Below are 21944 nucleotides of genomic sequence, written 5' to 3' on the forward strand. Positions count from 1 at the left end.
CATGTTCCCACCCTTTAGATCATTGCCAGGCTAGTATTTCTTTTATATAAATTTAGTCATACATCTTCTCAGAAGTTTTTACTGGGACCTATTATCCCACTATTATTATTACTTGTTTCATATTCAGCGCCCTCTCTAATCTGGTACTTACCTTAACTTTCCAGTCTTATTGCATACTAATGATAGTTAACATTTATATAGCACTTAAATGTTGGTAAAATACTTTATCTATGTTATTTCATTTGATCCTCACAACAACCCTGAGAAGTAGGTACTATTATTATACCCATTTTGTTTTTGGTTTTTTTTTTTTGTTATTGTTGTTGTTTTTTGCTTTTTGGAGGGCAATTGGGGTTAAGTAAGTTGCCCAAGGTCACACAGCTAAGATTTTTTTGTGTGTGTCTGTGTTAAGTGTCTGAGGCCAGCTCCAAACTCAGGTCCTCCTGACTCCGGGGCCGGCACTCTACTCATTGTGCCACCTAGCTGCCCCTATTATACCCATTTTAAAGAAGAGGAAACTGAGGCTGAGATTCACTATGTGACTTGCCCAGGGACATACAGCTAGTAAGTGTCTGAGCAGGATTCAGACTCAGGTCTTCTTGAACCCATCCAGTGTTTTATGCACTACACCCCACTCTTCTCTGATTACTGTGTCCTCTTCTCTCAGCTACAACTAGCACTTTTTGTACATAGGATTACATCCTGCAAATCGTTCTTGGGCAAGCATCACTAAAAACTCTCAGTGTGGGGAGGGGATGGAAATGTTACAGGTACCAGAGTACCATTAGGAGGCTTCTGGGTAGACTGCCTGCTCGCCCCCCCCCCCTTCTCCTGTGGTCACTTGATATCCTCATTCTTATCATAATTGTTTTTGGTAACTAGGTGTTAAGGTCACTTGTTTCTTCACACTTGGCGTTCAAGCAACCTGATTACTGAAAGTGGGGGCATACAATAATGGGAACTTTTATAGCAAACATACTTTGGGGGAGGGGGCTGAAAAAGACCTTGAAGCTACCCCTTTCTCCCAAATGCTCAAAATATCATGTTAGAGCTGGAGTGAGGCCCCCAAAGGGGGAAATGACATGTCCTACCTAGATCATTGAGGAAAGTGGCTTCAGCTGTTACTGAAATTGATGCTGGGCCAAGGCAGAGTCAAATGAAACCCAAATGCCAGAAACTCACAGACTCAGCTAGAAGTAACCTGAACATAGGTGTTCTTTTTTTTTTTTTTTAAAGCAATCGGGGTTAAGTAACTTGTTCAAGGTTACACTGCTAGGTGTTTCTGGGTGGGTGCTAAGTGTCTGAGCCCAGATTCAATCCACAAGTCATCCTGACAGTGGGGCCGATGCTCTTACTTGCTGTGCTACCTGGCCGCCCCAACATAGGTGTTCTTAACCTAGGAAATCAACATTAAAAAACAGCAACACATTCTGATAACTCTGTGTCAGTGTAACTGGTTTCCTTTTCAGTCTTATGTATTTTATTTTATGCATTGAAAAACGTTATGGATTCACCAGATTGCAAAAGGGGTCCATGATCCTTCATTTAGATAGGTTTTTTTGTCCAATCCCTATATTTTAAATAGTGCTTGAAGATTTTTAATTTTTAATTTTATTGATCTCTTCTGTTTCCATGTCACATGATTTCTGAATATACTTGTCTCCCATCCTACCCCAGAAAATTATCTCTTATTAAAATTAATTTTTAAAATGGTGTTTAGCAAAACTAATAAATTAACCGAGTCCTAACAAATTGCACATACAGTGTTCTGCAGTCATGGTGCCCCAACCTTCATCAAGAAGGGAGATATAATTTTTTTTTAGTTCTTCTCCAGGGACAGATAGGGTCATTTTAATTATAAAGCATTCAGTTTTGTTCTTGCCATTTACATTGTTGTAATTGTATAGATTGTTTTCCTGGTTCTGTTTGCTTTCCTCTGCATTAGTTCATACAAGTCTTCTAAGGCTTTTCTGAATTCTTCATTGTTATTATTTTTTATAGCCTGTCAACCCTGAGAACAAATGACCACAGAGTCACAGAGGTGATGCAAACTGCTCATAACTCTAAAAGAGCCAGAGAACTCACACAGGTTATCAAAACCACAGTTAACTCTAAAAACCAAACCAAAGAGCTAACAGTGGTTATAAGCAAAAAGCTTTCTTCATTCTATTGGCAGAGCAAAACTAGACATGTGTGCTGGGGCCCCCTCTAGTAGGATTCCTGCTTTAGAGTGGGCAGATCTCAATACTTATACCAGTGACTGTGCAGTAAGCTATAGCCCTAACAGTGAGGGGGGACAGCAACAGTGAGACCAGTTTGATGCATAGCAGGACTTCATGACTGGAACACAAGTACTGCAGGTGCTTGTCCAAGCTCAGGGCCCACCTGGTGCTGGTGTGAAACAATTCTGGGATTTTGCTGTAGCTGTGATCATCCAGAGGGTGAGCAAAAAGGATTGTTGTTATGTCAAGCTCAAGGCATAAGGTCTTGCTGGGTTGGGTCTTAGCTCCGGAAAACACAGTGTCTCCTAATAGTAAAAAAGAAAGGGGTAGTCTTAGCATGGGAATCCTGACAAGCCCAGTAATATTCCATTACATTCATGTACTTGTTGAGCCAGTCTCCACTTGATGGGTATCTTCTTTATTTCCATTTCTTTGCCACTATGAAAGCTCTGCTGTGAATATTTTGGTATATGTGTACCTCACCTTCATTGGTTTTGAGGTTTCTTGCTGCCTTTTGTTTTTACCTCACAGTCATTTCCAAAAATGCCTTCCCTACTCTCCACAGAAAGCCTTCCTTTATAACAAAGAAGGAAAAAAAGTTATCAACAGACCAGTCAAACCAATTCAACGATATATGCCACATTCTACACCCATTATCCCCCACCTCTCCAACAAAAAGAGAGGTCCATTTCCTCATTTCTTCTGAGTCCAAGTTTGGTCACTGTCATTCCATTTAACTTTACTCTTCTTTTAGTTTACATTGTTATAGTCATTGTGAATATTGCTTTTCTCATTTTACAGAAAAGGAAACAGAGGCTTAGAGTTAGTGTCACATCACTTCCTTGAGGAGAATTCTCCTGACTTCTAGTTCAGTCCTTTCAACCAGCTTGTTGAAATTTGGCCTCCTCCAGGGGCACAAGACTACCAGTACTTTGGAGCAGTTGTCCCTGGGCGGACGACCCTTTAATCCTTCCAGATATGTTTTCTTTCCCCCAATAAACAGCCTTCTCTTCCTTCCACAACCAGGACAAATTTAAGGACCTAAGAGGCTAAAGGTTCAAGGGGAATAATGGTTTTGGAGTTGGGAGACTTGGTTCTCTTTCCCTCCCAGCCGCCTTGCCCTGCTGGAACTGTTCCTATTCCTCACCCCCTTTTTCCTGGGGCAGATCCTGCTGAGATGGTAGAGAGCTCATAGGCTTAGGATGGCCCAGCCCCTGTCCTCTACAAGGCCTAAGAGTCCTGATGGGCTCTGCCATTCCTTTCTGAGTGGTCCATATTGTTCTGAATCCGCTCGTGGTGCTCCCAGGGTGAATCAACCTCAGTCAGATCAGAGAGAATCCCCAGGGAAAACAAGGGCATGATCATTCCTCCCTTGGGGGCTCCCATCTCCACTCTCAACACTGTTCCCCACCAGGTTCTGCTCCTTTCCTCCCACCTCTTTCGAAGAATATAAGGAGGAACAGTTCTTTAAATCCATGGCCCCTAGGCACTTTTCCTACCCTGAGGAAAAACTGAAATCTAGTTATGGCTCTGCTTCAGCCAAGCTGGATCCTCTTTGTCCCCTGAATACACTCTAAACATTTCTGTCTCTTTCTCCAGTAACCTCCTATGCTATGAAAATTTGGGGAAAAACCTTCTTCCTTTGCCTTGATGTGGTACTTTGTTCTGTGCCTCTCTTACAAATTTATCCTGTAAGATTGTCTGAAATTGCTGTCTTTTAAAATTTTTTGCTTTTACATACCTTAATATCCAAAAGGGAAAGAAGTAGGTCTTTCTAAACTTTGTGTCAGTGTTAGTGCAAAAAAATTGTGTATTCAATTGAACACTGTGGAAGAGATTGACACTTTAGGCCAAGCTTGGACTATATGGCCTAGAGTCTAGTGTTTGTGCTTGCCTCAATGTCATCCAGCCAGTAAGGGCTGTGGCTGGAACTTGAGCCCAGCCTTCCAACTGCAGGTCATTGTTGGCCCAGGGTCTCTCTGGGTGGACTTCTTGCTAGCAATGGCTCAGGGCAGTATAAGGTCAGATCTGGGTTGACTTGTAAGAGGGAAATAGACTTTGGATTTTGTTCAACATTAGGGTATAGAAAAGATCTAATTTTTTTACATTGTAACAATATCTTCCTGATATTTCCACAAAAAAATGGAATGTTTTTAGAATAAAAACAATGTGCTTGGATTTTTCTCAGCATTTATGACGTTTTGAATTTTTGTCAGCATTTTTAATAAAAAAGCTTCCTCTTATTTAAAAAAAAGTTCTAGATTAGAACTAGTAGCTAGCAGATATTGCAAACGGAGAGTATGATAACTATTCAGCTGTGACCTTTGATTTCACTTTTTATCTTCTTGCTTACCTGACCTGCAGGTGCGCCACAGAGTGTCGGACCAAGTAATGGCTCTGAAGATGAACATTTTAAGCAGTAACCGAGCAAACATGTTGAAGGAAGTCCAACTCATGAACAGACTCTCTCATCCAAATATCCTGAGGTCAGTCATCACCTTTTCTTATTTCTGAGGTCAGGGAGAAGAATATGACCATTTCCTGATGGACCCTACAATTGATTTCAGATGGAAAGCTTAAAAGAACCTTTTGACCTTTGAACTTGCTTTGTCATCTTGCTTCCACCCAGCCCTCTGAGGTTTGGATCAGCCAACCTGACTTACCATGCAGGCTGTGGTTTCATTGTTCTCTTGATAATTAACTGTTTTTAATGCTCTTAGGCTCTGCATTACTTCAGCACATCAGCAGTGTCCCATTACTAGACAAATTCTCTTGGCTGAGACTTTATTCCTTATAGAATTTCTTAACTTGCTTAATTGCCTTATGAGAAGCTTTAATTAAATTTCCTCAAGTAAATCTGAAAGTAGAGTTATGCCCCATTAGATTATCTTCTTTAGTATATAGGAGTCTCTGAAGGAAGAGGCTTAATGAGATACCTAGGTGACCTAGTAGATAGAACTCTTGTGGCTTAGAGTCAGAAAGACCTGAGTTCAAATCTTTCCTCAGACACTAGCTTTGTGACTCCGAGCAAGTTATTTTACCTTGATTAGTCTCATTTTCCCCATCTGGAAAGCAAGGCCAATAATAGCCCCTTTCTCACAAGGTTATTGTGAGGATCAAATGGAATAACATGTGTTGAACACTTTATAAACCTACATTTAGGTGCTTGCAGCATCGATGCAATATTTATAGCACCCACGATCACAATAAAGACTGTGACTATAAATATCGCATGATGTTGGATTGCAAAATATACCAAACTCTCCAGATAGAGGACAGAACTAAAGCATTTATTTAGACATCAGAAAACCAAATCCCAAAATCAATAAGCCGATTCCATCATAGTACCAAAAATATTAAGAAGCCATAATAACACTGAGAGCCACACCATCCTTCAGCCTTCCCACAGACCAATACAAGATCGATATTTACTTACAAACCACTCTCTCCTTGCCTGAGCATCTCTCTCTTTCTCTCTGGCTCTGGCTCCCAGCTTCCTATGAGCTTCTGCTTCCCTTCAGCAAACTCCTTCCACCACAGGCTCTATGTGACTATATTCAGCCTATTAGGGGGTAGAGTTTACTTTAAAAGCAGGGGAGGTCTTCAAATTACCCCCTAAGTCTATTAAAGGGCAGGGAAGATCTTTAAATTCCTATTTCCATTACAGTGCTGCATAAATTCTACCTGTTATTTTTATGATTATTAATTGGACTCTTCAAATGAATATTGCATTATAGACAATGAGGTACAATTTGCTATTACTTCTCTTTCCTGTTACCCTAACCTGATACCTCCTGCCCTTTCCAGTGGAAGAAAGAACATATCACAAAATCACTGGCTGTCAGAGTTGGCTGGAACCACTGAATCAAATCCATATCTGAAAAGTAGCCCTTTCTATAATATCCCCAGCAAAAGCATAGGATCCTGGCTACTTATTCAGCCTTTCCTTGAAGGCCTGCAGTGAAGGGGAAGCCACTGCCTTCCATGATAACCCAGCTCTCTCACTCATTATTAGCAATTCCTGACATCAAGATTAGATTTTACTTTTTGAAGCTTCCCTGATTACTCCTAGGGCTGTCTTCTGGGATCAAACAGGCCAATTCTGATCCATCTTCCAAGACATAGCTGAGAACCTTCATCCTGTCCTGTCTTCTCATCTTCAGGCCAAAGTGCCCCATTTCCTTTGTTTGCTTCTTTATGGCATGAACTCCAGATATTTCCAGATGCTTCTCCATCCAGTGGCCCTCTTCTGGATGCTTTCCAGATGATCAGTGTCCCTAGAGCTGAATGCTGTCCTCTGGCAGCTGCCTTTCCACATGCAGCCTCAGATTCCAATCATTTTTTGAACTCTACCTCCATTCCATATTCATATTTAGTATGCAGTTCACTGGAAAATTGAGATCTTATTCAGACAAACTGCTGTCTAACCATGTTTCTCTAGTGTGACACTTAGAAGATGCTGATTTGAACCCAAGTGTAAGATTTGAAACTTAATAGGAATAAATGTAATCCTATCAGATTCAGTTGAGTGTTTTAGCCTGTCAGAGTCATTTTGGATCCTGACCCTGACCCTGTTTCCCAGGGTGTCAGCTCAGTTTGGTTATATGCAGATCTGATAAGCATTCCACTTGTGCCTTTATCTAAATTCTTCACAAAAATATCAAGAAAGCATTCCTGGGACCCTTACTGAGAATGTGTGCCACGCTGACCTTGAATCATTAGTCCTATTCTATGGCTCTCCATTCGGCTTGTTCTGAATCTGCCTTATGTTTACCCAGTGAGCAAACACACTTTGCAAACCTTAACATGCTCTGCATCATTGTTATCTGGACCAGTCCTCACCATCTTTCACTCAAACACACATTTAATAAGGATGTGTCCGCTATATGCTAGATCCTGTGTGAGAACCTGGGGACCTAGAGAAAGGAGAAATGGTCCCTACTCTCAGGGAGTTTACTTTCTAGTTAGGGGAACAACATGTACAGCACTGATCCTCTTTTTTTTTTAATTTTTGTTTATGGTGTAATATTCTTTGCTGTAAGACATTGAAACAAGCAAATATTGGGGTTGGTAGCCAGGCCATATAGTGGATCAGGCATTGTATTTGAAGTAAGAAAAACCCAAGTTTGATTCCTGGCTTAGACATTGACTTGGTCACTTTATCTCTTTACCACCAACCTTACTTTCCTCAACTGCAAAGACCCAAGCACTATCTCAGTTTTAGTTTAGTTTTTTAGTCTAATAACTTTAATAATTTTAGTTTGATAGCATTGTTATGGCAATAAAGCAGTTTCTGGGCAGTTAGGTCTCTAGCCTCATTCCCTAAGTCTTGGGATTTCTCTGACTCTCCTTCCTTCCCCAATGGCTACCTCCTCTCCTTTCCTGACTTGCCCTAGGACTCCTAGCAGAGAAGGTGGCTTTGTCCTTTTGCACATAGAACTGCTGTTGTGATCTCCCTGTTAAAGATCAGGTGGCAAACTGCCACTGGCATCAGGGCTTAGGGAATGGGGTATCTTGCTGTCTGTGGAGGAGTTTTGTGGCATATGAGAACCACTGATGTGAGGAAACCCTGAACAAGTTAAAACAAACAGATGTTGGGGCGGCTAGGTGGCACAGTGAGTAGAGCGCCTGCCCTGGAATCAGGAGGACCTGAGTTTAGATCAGGCCTCAGACACTTAACAGAAAACAAACAAACAAACCAAAAAAACTAGCCATGTGACCTTGGGCAAGTTACTTAACCCCAATTGCCCTCCAAAATAGGAAAAAACAAACAAACAAACAAACACATGGGAGGGCAATGGAAAGTGCTGGCCACTGGGGGAAGGAGGGGTGGTGAGGAAGAATGTCTTAGAGAAGGCGGCATTTCTGCCAAGTTTGGAAAGAAGTCAGACTTCTCCAGGAGCCATGCTGGACAGCCCTGGTTTGGTAAATGCATTGCTCAAATGTAGGGAAATGATTTCTCTAGCACTCCCTTGATCTAGTAACCCTGTCAGAAATGAGATGAAGTCTTAGATCTAATGGAGTGATACGATAAATATGAAGTATTTGGGGAAAGCGTGAAGTATAGCATGATCATAAATGATCTTAGCAGAAAAAAGCCGAGGAAGGGCTTTTTTCATCGGTGGGCACATTCATTCCAAGGATACTCAGATTTTGGTTCATCCCTGCCTGCCTATCCTGGGCAACACTAGAGTCTAACAGTGGGTCCAGCCAGAGCATTTCAGGGTTTTTTCTCCTGACATCTGTAGGATACTGGAGGAGCCTGTTGGCTGACCACCAGTCAAGTCAGTTGTCCCTCAGCATCACCCAGGGACACTTCTTTGATGTCATCCTTTCATCTAGTTCTTCTTCCTTATTCCCTCTTCACCACATGTTGCTACTTGCTGTAAAGCCAATCATGGCTGAGGACTGCTGCTGTGAATAATTTTAAACGTCTAATTGCATAGTATAATGAACTCTCTATTTATTCAGCAATAAACTAAACATTGTTCAATAAAACATAACATTCATAGCAACTTCCTTAAGTAAAACATATATATATATGTATATACCCATATATATACATCCACCCCTAAGTCACAATCTTCTCAGTCAATACACATTGTCCAAGTAAAGTCCTCTCTCATCTTGACTTGGGGCTGACATCTAGCGACTAGCATTCTGCTAGACATTGGGGGTCTTGATGTTGGCCTTACATTGGTCACAGTTTATCAAGGGGTGTATGGGTGTGTGCATGTGCATGTGTGTCTGTGTGTCTTACAAAGGGGTTCAGACCTGTGATTTTATCAGTATGGTAGATTCCTGGCATCAAGGTATGTTGAAAATTTGTCTGTTACTTATGGTTTTAAACTCTTAAGATCCCCAGTCAGTTTTCTAAGTGCTGTGCTCATAGTCATCTAGTTAGCATGAAAGAAGGCAGGAATGATGGAATAGAAAAGCATTTATTTAGTGCTTACTGTGTCAGACACCATGCTGGACACTAAAACAGACCTTGATCTCAAGGAACTCACATTCCAGTAAGGCGAGACAAACCATGGGAGAGGTTTCAGTGGCAAGTCAGATGGAAAAGTCCCATGGTTCTTAGGGTTGTAGCATATAGTAATTAATACTCATGAATAAAATCATAATGGTGGGAAACAGGAAAAGGAGAGTTTAATGGGGAGAGTAAATTTGGTGAGAGATTAGCCATAAGCAAAATGAGCTACAACTGCCCAAGTTTGGATTGTGAAAGAGAGATTAAAAGGAAAGAAAGAAGAAGTAAGAACCTATGTTTAGGGGTGAGGGAGAGGAAGAGATAAGTGGAAACATCACTTTCATTTAGATCTTTAGTGTTAAGAGGGGACCATCTCCAGTCCTGATCTGTATCTTGCTACTGGACCCAGATGGCTCCAGAGGAGTCTTTACACAGCCCTCCCTCACTTAAATCCAGTTCACTTGCAAGTCATGACATCACCTTCCTGATGCCATGGTCTTCTTGGGGAACAAAGAACAAACAACAGTAGTGTTAAGGACAATCTTCCTTCACCATTTTCTTCTATAAATAAGGGTGGAGTGGACAAAGAGAAGGCTGAGCATCAGTGGATAAGATAGAGGAAAATATACAATAATCACAGCTGCAAATATAAATTAGGTGAACTAACCCAAAACAGAAGATAGCTGGCTGATAGGATCGGGGAGTAGACTTCAACAATACTTGAAACACAAAGATTCACATAGAAGTAAAAGAAGAAACTGGAACAAAATAATTTATTATACTTCAGAAGAACTCTAGAAAGCAGAAGCAGCAATCATGATCTCAGACAAGGCAGGAGTAAAAGGAGACATGATTAAAAGAGATAAACAAGGGAATGACATTATGCTACATAAGACATCATGGACAATGAGTCAAAATTAGTTCTTAATATATATGGCATTGCATGGAATAGCATTGCATCTAAATATTTAAAGGGAAAAGGTAATTGAATTATTGGGAGAAATAAACAATAATAGCTAGCCAAAAAAAAGAACAAAGTTAAGGACTTGAATAAAATACTAGAAAAGTTAGACATGATAGCTTTTTGGTAATTATTGAATGAAACAGAAGGAATATGTACACACACACACACAGAGTTCTGAAGGAACTGCACTGTAGGGCAGGTAGAAATTTGGCCACCAGAGAGCCAATATGGAGTGGGTGTATACACTGGGGCCTTGGTCATAATGGACTGGCAAGAGTCTAGTTGTTAGAAATGTAATGCAAGCAGAGGAACAACAGCAGTAGTTGCTCTAGTAGCTGGCTAAGGGCTTCTCCTGCCTCTCTTTAGGGTCCTAGATATGGAGCTGGAAGGGACCTCAGGAACCATGAAGTCCTATTTTGTGGATGAAGACGTTTAGATACAGAGAGCCTAAGCACACAGATGAAGAGACAAACTCCTATCTTCCTGACTTGAAGTCCATGCCCTGTTATCCCACTTTTTTTCTCTTTAAGATTATTAAATCTTTAAATATTAAAATGAAAAAAAAAAAACAGAGCCATTTAATCCAAGCTGGTCAGCAGACCACTTGAGTGTCTCTGCTAATCTGTTGACGCTGTTCAGAGAAAGTGAGGAAAGCCCTATCAGGTGGGTGGCCAAATTTTGGGGAGGCCCTCAACACGCATCTGAACAGGAATGGATGAGGGGTGAGATCTGTATCATTATGGGGATGGAGCAGGACTTACACATTGATGTGATCACAAATTTACAGTATATTTGAGTATCTGAACATTCACTCATTAACTTATTTGTGTGCTACATCCTCTCTTGACATCTCCCCCCATTTCTTTTTCCTTGCCCAATCCTCTTCCAGATTCCCCTAGCCTTGGCTCAACTTCTGTCCTAACACTTTCAGTCATGTGCTATGGAAGCAGAATTATGGAGTGGAAAGAATTCCCTAGGACATTTAGAGCTATTAATTTCATTACTTTTTTGTATTCTTCCTTTACATCAGGGTATTTGTTTCCCAATCGAGAGACTCATGATGCCATGGTTAAATCATAATTATTACAACTTAGTCAAATATTTATTTGGTCTGCTTTATAATATTGAATCTACTAATGTTCACAGTGAGAATCTTTTGATTACTCCAAGGAAAGATTCCTTTGAAGTGCCAGTGCCAGGCCTTGCTAGTCTATAAATTATTATTGAAAATAAATTTTAAAATTATGGACATGACAGTCATCAACAAGCATGAATATTTTCATTTACAAGAGATAAAAAAGACTTGTTTATTAAATGTGAATCTACCATGTACACCTAAGTGTTTTTTAAGTCTACATAAAATTTAATGTGGTGTGGTACCCTTTTGAACTTTATTCTACTCTCTTGTGTATTTTTACAATGTTTACTTAGTACTTTTTTCTATTTGCATCTCTTATCACTAACCTATATTCTCTCCTACAACACTTCTTCCTTACCCAAGTAAAAGCCCTCCCTTGTAACAACTAAAGACAATTTTATGTTGCATTGTTCATATCTCAAAATGTGTTTCATTCTCTATCTATAGTCCTCTCCATCAAGAATCCAGAAGCGGGGTTCATCGTTTTTCTTCTGTAGTCATAATTGGTCACTGGATTGATTGGGATTCTTAATCCTTTCACACTAATTATGCTTTATGGAATTGTAATTGATGTGTATACATTTTTTATCTGGTTCTGTTCACTTCACTCTGCATCAGTTTATACAAGTCTCCCCAGATTTCTCTGAATACATCCCTTTTAGTCATTTCTGGTGGTATAAATATATCTGATTACATTCATATGTCATAATTTGTTCAGGTATTCCCAATTGATGATCACCCCCCCCCGTGTCCCCCCTTCCCATTCTTTGCTCTAAAAAGAGTACTGCTATAAATATTTTCGTACATATAGATCCTTTTCCTCTATTTTTGATCTCTTTAGTGGGTAAGCCAATAATGATATGAATGATTTTTCATTTACAATTAAAGGAAAAATTACTCTCTTTCCTTTTCTTGCTGAATTTTCTGTTCGTTTAAAGATTGAATCAGATGCCACCATAGGTACGAAGTTGTCCCTGAACCCCTGGGTTAGTATAGTCTTCCCCCCTTGAACATAGTACTTTGTTTTATATCTTCTAGTATGCTTATTATCTAATAACTAATTATCTGTACTTTGGTGGCTCAGTGGATAGAGCACTGGACTTGGAATCAGGGAGACTTATCTTTATGAATTTAAATCCAGTCTCATTAGCTGTGTGACCCTGGGCAAGTGACTTATATGCCTGTTTGCCTGAGTTTCCTCGTCTATAAAATGAGTTGGAGAAGGAAATGGCAAGCCACTTCAGTATCTCTGCCAAGAAAACCACAAAGAGTTGGATAAGACTGAAAGAACTGAACAACAGAAGTGTCTTATCCCTCTAACAGGTTATATGCTTTTTATAGAGAAGGATCCTACCTGAATTAAACTCGTCAGGGGAGCTATGTGATACAAGATAGGAGATCTGGAGTCAGAAAAACACAAGTTCAAAATTGGCCTCAAAAACATACTGAATGTATGACCTTAGACAAATCACTTGAACTGTGTTTGCTTCAGTTCTCTCATTTATTAAAAAACACAAAGATAATAATGTTAATCTGCCTCCTGGAGGTGTTGAGAAGATAAAGTGAAATAATATTTATCAAATATTTTGCAAACCTTAATGCATTATATAAATGCTAGTTGTTATATCTTATGCAATAGGTGCTTCATAAATGCCATTGAATACATAAATGAATTCAAAACACACAGTCCTTACCTGGCTTTTAACTTTAATCGGATTGGATTTTATCTGATCTCTGCAGGTCCTCTGTAGAAACCATCTGTCTCTAAAACAATGTTGAATGGCCTGGTGGCTAATTGCCTTTTAAAGGAAGCTTTTCAATTGTTCTGTTTGACATAATTACTTTGTGCATTGTTTTGTCATATACTTTGACTACAACAAAAGGAAATTGTCACTTATAGGGGCATATAGGAAGGAAACAATGCCTAAGGTGAAACCTTTGTCTTGTTTCTTTTAAGAGACTCCTTAAATATTAAATTGAACATAAATTTCTGACTGTTGCTAGAGTTTTAAGAAGGTGTGGGGGTGTCTCCCATCTACTCCCCCCACCCCAACCCCTCAGTTCCTAAGGTGCTTTTTACATTTGTCTCTCAATTTTCTGTTAATATTTACTTCCTCAGTCCTTTGTTACTGCTTCTGCCAAATGTTTGTTGCATCAATGAGGAAATTAACTCTTTGTTGAATTATCCTGGACTGGGTTATCAGATAGTGATCCAGTAGTTCCCCCTGTTTTTACGCTGTAGGGAGTTTTACTGAATCTGTTTTATATAGGGAGATACGCTGGGAGAGAGGGGTGGACAGACCAAAACTTGTCCCAGGATTTGTAGCCAATTCTGTCCGAAGGCTGGAGATAAGGAGTGTTATCTCTAGGTTTTTAGAAAGGACTTTGTCTGATGTGCTGTCAGTGGGGCTGCCAGATGGTAGGGAACTAAGGGTCTGGGGGCTGCCATCATCAGAATGTGGGAGATACAGGAAATGCGGAAAACCTTTTCATTACCTGACTCCTCTTCCTCCTCCAGCAGCTCCTCAGCTTCTCTCCACTGTTTGTGGTTGTCTCTCCCGTTCAAATTTCTAGTTGGGAAAGGGGCAGGTGAGTTAGCCAGGCAGGAGGTGACCATACTTGGCTGAGGTTTTTGTGAGGGCATGTTAAGATTGCTTGTCATACCATCAAGTTGCTCTATGTTATCAGTTTTAAAAATAACAGTAAACTACTTTGTATCGTTCTAGGACTGACTCTCTGTTCATACCTCTTATGAATAAGACTGTTTACCCTAGAACATCTTGTGCCAGAGGTCTGTAACCCAACTCCGCACCCTTTTCACTCTCCTGTACAATAGCCTTTCCAAAAGACCTATGCCAGGATGCCTTTCTATGCCTCTTCAGTGATATTCTTGCCATGAGAAATCAACGATTTCTTTTTGACTTCTCTCCCTTTATCCTCCTGGAGATCACATCTTTATAGTCACACAGTTGTCTGAAAGACAAAGAGAATACAAGAGTCCGCTGTGCTTATTGCTTATAGACCATAAAAAAGAATTTGCTTAACTAGATGTTTGTTGAATCAGTAAGTCTCTTTAAAGGCTTTCCTACAATAAAGTGGTTTCTTGTATTTGTTAAAATGATGTAAGATTCCTTGAGAGAGATGTAACTTCAGAGAAAACTTTGTTCAACCCTATATTTATTAATATCAAGTAAGAAACAGAGTAAGAATGCACACTTACCAAGAACGTCAACTCACATGGAGTCCAGCAGGACGAAATGTTCTCTGTGGATGGTTGGACCTTCCATTTGTTTTCAGATGATCTTGTACTAATTGTGTCAAATTCCAGACCACCTTGGAGCTGCCTGTATGATGTGTGTATATGTGTATGTATGCATGTATGCATGAGTACACACACACACATACACATACACACACTGCGTACAAGAAGAGTTAAGTCTATCTATTAGAAAAATAAATGAATGCCTGTCATTCAGAAAATGATACGGAGCTGAAAGGGCAGCTCTTAGAAGGGCCCTTCACTATATCTCTTGGGACAGAGCTGACAGATTGACAGTGAATAGAGCCAGTTTATTTGCTCGAGTTTGCATTGTTTGTTGCTCAGAGGCAGCTAGGTGGTGTAGTGGATGGAATGTTGCACTTGAAGTCAGGAAAGCCTTGGTTCAGATGTGGCCTCAGACAATCACCAGTCTGTATGACACTGGGTGAGTTATTTAACCTTTGTCTGCACAGGATTGTGACAATCAAATGAGATAATATTAATAAAGTACTTGCAATATACACAAATAACGGTAGTAGCTATTATTACTGTTGTCTTTGGGAAATTAGGTGTTTTAATAGCCTCAAGCTTTCCTCAGACATAAAAACCTGACTTGTTAACACCAATGGGAAAGGGAGGAGCAAGCATTTATTAATTAAGTACCTCCTGTGTACCAGGTCCTGTGCTAAATGCTTCACAAATATTATTTCACCAGTTTTTTGTTGATGTTTTGTTAACTATTGATTATGGAATTTAAACAGTCTTTGAAGCATTAAAATTTGTGGTTCACCAAAGAGACCCATGGTGGATCTGAGTGGACTACAAGATAGTAACGAGTGAAGAATTGTTTTCCAAAATTAACATCAAGGATATCATTGGGGAGATACATGATGAGCAGAGGAGCCGCGCCAGCCACACGGTAAGCCTGAAGGACAGCACAGGCAGAATGTGTGCTAGACTGTTGCCTTTTCAACATCGAGAGAGCTAGAGGAAGGTCCCCTCAAACCACAGATGGAGGAGCCCCTGTGTAGGCCCACAGGAGGACATGGGCAAGAGACACCCAGGAGAAGAAGCTGTTGGTGACGTGTCGCTTCCATTGTTGGAAAGAGGACTATATTCATGCAGTATTGGTTTTAAATGGACTCCATCCTCTTCAATTAAAAAAAATACATTCTTTTACTTCAGAAACTCTACAGAGTATATAGGCATATCCTGAAAAATATCTATCTGAAACAAAAATAGAAACTGGATCACTTAGCTAGTAAGTGTGTGAGGTCAGACCATATCATGCCCCACCCACATTCAGTAAAATCCAGTGACTTCTTATTGTTCACAGGATCAAATATAAAATACTCTATTTAGCATTCAAAACCTTTCTTTTTTTTCTTTTAAAAGCCTTCTAGCTTTAGTATTTATTTGTTTTATTTTTAGTTCATGGAATAAAACAAGCATTTCCATAACATAGTACAATAAAAAAAAATAATTGCACATGAAACTGCAAATCCTCTTCAGTTCTTAAGAATATATTTGAATATCAGCTATGTGACTGTAATGGAAATGCAGATTTAAAGATCTTCCCTGCCCCTAGGCTAACGTGCACCTGGAGCCTGGGGTGGAAGGCTTGTTTTTCAGTAGATACTTTTTGATTGGCCAGTGGGTCAATAAGGTTGTTACATTCTCTGAGCCAGGAGAAGGCTATATAAGCCCTGATAGCTTTGTTTTGGGACTCACTTTGAGAAGTGTTCTGTGATTTGATCTGAATTCTGGGAAGCCGTTGTTGAGAGTCCCCCGGCTTTGAAAAACCCAGAATGTGGAAACCCAGATGTTGACTGGGTATGGATGTAATGGTTGGACAGTTTGGAAATCTGTCTACTTGATGTTTCTGTCTTGATAATTATGTCTGTATATTTTGAAGTTTGGGGTGCTGACCTTTTTCCCCTGAACAAGGTAAACGATGTATGTCTGACTGATTAAAGTAAGCTTGTTAACCCATTTTGAGTTGCTTTCCTTTAACAAAGCATATCCAAGAACCTGTGGTAGCTGCAAACCCTGAGGACGCTTGGGGTGCTTGCTGCTACAGTGACTAAGCTTGTGCTAGGCACTGTGAGTGATATAGAAAGAAAAGATAAAGTTTAGTGTCAGTTTGAAACTTAGATGACTACTTGGGAGGTGAGCTATATAGTGTCACAAAAGTCTTAGTTCAGGTTTTTTTTCTTTTTATCTAAAGATATATATTTTATTTTTTCCAATCAGCAAAAATATCTCTTCTCTCCATCCCTTCTTCCCCTTCCCTCCATAAAGAATGAAAAAAAATGAAATCCTTATTAAAAAATATATATATAGTCAAGAAAAATGAATTTCTTCATTGGCCACAAAAAAATATACATGCCTCATTCAGCAATCTGAGTCTTTCACCTCTCTAATCAGGAGAAGTCTAACATGTTTTAGCATTAGTCTTTTGACTCATGGTTGGTCACTGTGTTGATCAGAGTTCTTAATTCTTTCAGAGTTGTTTGACTTTACCTTATCGTTGTCATTTTATAAATTATTCTCCTGGTTCTGTTCACATAAAGTTCACTTTGCGTTACTGTTTGCTTTATTTGTATCAATTCATACAAGTCTCCTCAATTTCTCTGAAGCCATCCCCTTCATCATTTGTCATAGCACAATAGCCTTCCATCACATCCACACAGCAAAACTGTAGATGTTGGGATGTTGTGAATGCTGTTCAGCCATTTCCCAACTGGTGGGTACTCCTTTAGATTCCAATTTCTTGCCACTTCAAAAAGAACTATAAATATTTTTGTAAATACTAAAATTTGTTTTGCTTAGGACTAATCCCTCCCTTAATCTACCCTCCTATTTTCCTCTTCTATCTTTTTCCTCCTGTTTCCCTGTTGAGTAAAATGTAGTTCTTTGTCCAACTTTGAGGTGTGTGTGTGTGTGTATTCTTTCATTCTATGACCATATGGATGAGCTGAGATTCAAATACTCCTACCCTTCCTCCTTGTTTCTATAGATGTCTGTTTGTGAACTTTGGTTACATGAGATAACTTTCCCTAACATTCCCTTCCCTTCCCCTTTCACCCTTGTATTCCTCTTCTCACTTTTCAATTTGAGGATCTCCTTTTAAGATCATTAAGACATAAGAGAACCACAACCAGGCCTTTAGACTCCCTCTCTGACCCCTAATGATGATGGGGTTCATGTATCATCTCCCCATATTAGAATGTAAGCAGTTTATCCTTGTTCAATCTGTTATGATTGTTAATTCCTGCTTATTATGTTACTCTTAACTCTTGTATTTGAACTTTGAAATTTTTAAACAGCTCTGGTCTTTTCATTAAGAATTCTTAGAAAGTCTCTTTTTCTTTAAAAGTCAATTTTCTCACCTGTAGGATTATACTCACTTTTGCTGAGTTAAGTTATTTGTCTTCTAGAATATTATATTCCAACCTCTCTTGCTCCTTTATGGTTGTGACTACTAAATCATATGTATGTTGATTGTGGGTCCTTAGTACTTGAATTCTTTCTTTCTGGATGCTAGAAATATTTTTTCCTTGACTTGAAACATTTGAATTTTGGTTATGATGTTCCTGGGTGTTTTTCATTTGGGGGTTTATTTTAGGAGGTAACAGATTCTTCCTATCTCTACTTTGTCTTCTTGTTCTGAGAGATCTGGGCAGCTTTCTTGTAAGATGTCTCAAAATATGATGCCTAGGTTTGTGAGATATTTTTTGTTCATGACTTTGGGTAGTCCAATAACTCTTAAATTGTTTTTCTCCTTAATTTGTTTTCTCTGTCAGTTGTTTTGCTATGAGATTCTTTAGATTTTTTCTAATTTTTTTTTTTAGTCTTTTGACTTTAGTATTTCTTCTTCATGAGCTGATCTCAATAATTATAATCACAGAAGCTTTCATTGGTTCCATTTTTCTACCCTGGGCTGCTTCACTCCTCTAAACTGGGCCAATTCATTCCCACCAGACTTACTTAAGACATCCTGTTATTGCTTTTTAGCTCTACTGCAGCCTCCCCAGAAGCAAGGACTACAAGAATTTGTTACCATGCCCAGCAGTTTCTTCATTTCTAAATGGGTATAATAACATTTACCTGATCTACATGGCAGCAAGAAAGGTCCTGAGAAATTGGAGAATGACAGTTGTCTTAATTTTCAAAAATGGGAAGAGATTAATGTTTGCAAACCATGGGAGTAAACCTGACTTCATTTCCCACCAAAATTCTAGAATCTCTTGCTAACTGAATGGTTAGTGTGAACATCTAGAAAGGAAATGGTGATCCTGAGGAGCCAGTACAGTTTTAACAGGATTGGGTCATGTTAGTATAGCTTTTTTTTTTTTTTGGAGAGGGTTACTAGACTGGCAGCACTAGGAAATTCTTCAGATACCATTATACCTCAAGTTTAGTAAAGCATTTGATAATTTTTCATGTTATTCTTATGGATAAGATGATGATAGTACAATTAAGTAGATTCAGAACTAGTCAAATGGCTGGGCACAGAGTATTCATTAATTAGCCAATGCTAACTTTGAGACCTTTTTACAATCATTTTTTTAAATAAAATTTTATTCTTTCAGTGAACTAAAATCTGCCTTCTCTCCCTCTTACCTTCCCCAGTCCCCTCAAATTGAAAAAGAAATGAAAATAAAGCCCTTGTAACAAATATGTGTAGGTGGACAAGGCAGATTCCCATACTGGTCATGTCCAGAAATCATGGATGTCTCAACTGCTCTTGAAGTTCATCACCTCTCTCTCTCTGTCAGGAGGTTGGCAGCATTTTTAATCATGAGTCTTCAGGACTTGTGTTTGGTTATCATGTTGATTAGCTTTCTGAAGGCTTTCAAAGTTGTTTGTTTTTATGTTGTTGTAATTGTATAAATTGTTTTCTTGGTTCTGCTTACTTTTTTCTACATTGTTTTGTTTTTGTCCCGGGTTTCTGTCAAATCATCTCTTTCCTCATTTCTTTTTTTTTTTTTAGCTTATTAATACAGTATTTATTTGTCTTCCCTCTGTCAAACCCTGAGCCCATGGCTTTCCCCAGGGCTACCTGGTAAGTTGGAGGTGGAGGTATACACAGGCTGGAAGAGACATGGAAGAACCAGGAGGACAAGGAGGAACATTCAGAAACGTAGGGGGAATAGAAATGGCTCATCCCATGGCGAAGAGGATAAGGAAGGCCACCATCAGGCAAAAGAGCCCCATGGCCTCAGACAGGGCAAAGCCCAAGATGGCGTAGGAAAAAAGCTGTTGCTTCAGGGAGGGGTTCCTGGCATAACTGATGATGAGACTTCCAAACACAGTCCCAATCCCAGCTCCAGAGCCAGCCACCCCCACAGTGGCAGCCCCAGCTCTAATAAATTTGGCTGCTGTGTCAGTGTCCCTTGAGACAGCACCAGTTTGGAATCCACATCTGGGGACAAGAGAGGTCAAGGGACTTGATGCTGCCAAAATGCTGAGGTTCTCATCTGTCCGAACCTCTGGCCGTTTTAGCACCACTGCAGACAGTGGTCTACTCAGCAGCTGAGAGCTGCTCCTCACAAGGGCAGGGGTAGAGATGAACTTGGCACAGGCATACATTCTCAGGGGGTGAGGGGCAAAGCTGAAGAGCTGCTGGCAGAGCAGAGGAGACAGAGAGGGGGAGGGGCTCTTTCCTCATTTCTTACAGCACTATAGTAATCATATTCCATCTCTTTCATATACCATAACTTGTTCATCCATTCCCCAATTGATAGATACCTCCTTTGTTTCTACTGCTTTGCCGCTATAAAGAGAGCTGTTATATTTTTGTACATACGGGTTCTTTTTTTTTCTCATTTGAACTCTTTTGCATAACTTAATAATCTTTTGTGCATAGTTCCCACTTGCTTTCCAGAATGACTGAACCAGTTAATAGCTCCACTAAGAGTACATTAATGTACCTGTTTCCCTATAGTCCTTCCAACATTTGCCATTTTCTGTTTTTGTCAACTTTGCCAATATGAAGGATATGAGGTAGAACCTCAAAATTGTTTTAATTTGTATTTTTCTAATAGTGATTTAGAGCATTTTTTCTTATGTCATTGATAGCTTGAATTTCTCCTTCTGAAAACTACCTATTCATATCCTTTGACCATTTTTTAATTGGAGAAATGGCTCTTATTCTTAGAAATTTTATTCCATTCCCTATATGTCTTAGAAATAAAACTTTAATCGCAGAAACTTGCTGTAAAGATTTTACCTGTTTCCTGCTTTTCTTCTATTTTTAGTCACATTGATTTTGTTTATATAAATCTTTTAATTTTGTATGATCAAAATTGTCCTTTTTATTTCCTGTGAACATCTGTGTCTCTTGTTTGGTCATGAATTCTTCCACTCTCCATAGATGTGACTGGTAATTTCTTCCTTTACCTAGGGGCAGCTAGGTGGCATTGTGGATAGAGTACTGGACTTGAAGTCAGGAAGACCTGAGTTCACTTGCTGTCCCAGACACTAGCTGTGTGACCTGGGCAAGCAATTTAACTGTTCTGTGCCTCAGTTTCCTCATTTGCAAAATGGAAATTATTAATAGCACTTTTCTTCCAGAGTTGTTCTGAGAATAACATGAGGTGATATTTGTAAAATGCTTTTTTTTTTTTGCAAACCTTAAAGCACTATATGAATACTAGCTATTACTAGCCTCTAATTTGTTTATGATGAATACCTCTTTATATATCTAGGTGATGCATGCACTTAGAGCTTATTTTGGTATATGGTGTGATGTGTTGATCAATACCTAGTTTCTTCCCCACTGTTTTCTAGTTTCCTCAATATTTTTGTTGTATAGTTAATTCTTCTTCTTCTGCTTCTGCTGCTTCTTCGTCTTATTCTTTCGTCTTCGTCTTTGTCTTCTTCTTTCTTCTTCCAGGGGGGAAAGTAGGGCAATTCGGGTTAAGTGACTTGCCTACGGTCACAGGCCTAGTAAGTGTTCAGTGTCTGAGGTCACATTTGAACTCAGGTCCTCCTGACTCCAAGGCTGGTGCTCTATTCAATGTGCCACCTAGCTACCCCTGTTTATTTAATTCTTCACCTAATAGGTAGGGTCTTTGGTTTTATCACATTGTGCTGCTATTCTCATTTGCTTCTGTAGTTTGTGTACCTAATTTGTTTCACTGATGAATCTCTTTATTTCTTAACCTAGTACCAAATTGTTTTGATGATTACTGCTTTGTGGTATAGTTTGAGATATTGCATTGATAGGCCTTCTTTGTTCTCACCCTTTTTAAATTAATTCCCTTGAGATTCTTGACTTTGTGTTCCTTCAGGTGAATTTTGGTTTGTTTTTTTCCTAGCTCTACAAAGTAATCCTTTGGTAGTTTGATTGACATGACACTGTAGAAACAAACACATTTTGG

At 39.4% G+C, this 21944-nt stretch overlaps 1 protein-coding gene and 1 pseudogene across 1 annotated transcript in view; one reads left to right on the forward strand and one right to left on the reverse strand.

Moving 5' to 3' along the window:
• The window catches only part of LOC138165031 (dual specificity testis-specific protein kinase 2-like), a 147326-nt gene that overhangs the window by 55999 nt on the left and 69383 nt on the right, over positions 1 to 21944 (forward strand). The window contains exon 3 of the mRNA XM_069093103.1: positions 4587 to 4708. Within this exon, the coding sequence (XP_068949204.1) occupies positions 4587 to 4708 (122 nt within the window). The remainder of the gene's footprint in view (positions 1 to 4586; positions 4709 to 21944) is intronic.
• LOC138164848 (ATP synthase F(0) complex subunit C2, mitochondrial pseudogene) lies at positions 19534 to 20247 on the reverse strand (annotated as a pseudogene).

Source organism: Petaurus breviceps, unplaced genomic scaffold (assembly GCF_028583685.1).
Source record: "Petaurus breviceps papuanus isolate PSGF00001 unplaced genomic scaffold, PetGlider_PUasm1.0 207, whole genome shotgun sequence".
Taxonomy (NCBI): Eukaryota; Metazoa; Chordata; class Mammalia; order Diprotodontia; family Petauridae; genus Petaurus; species Petaurus breviceps.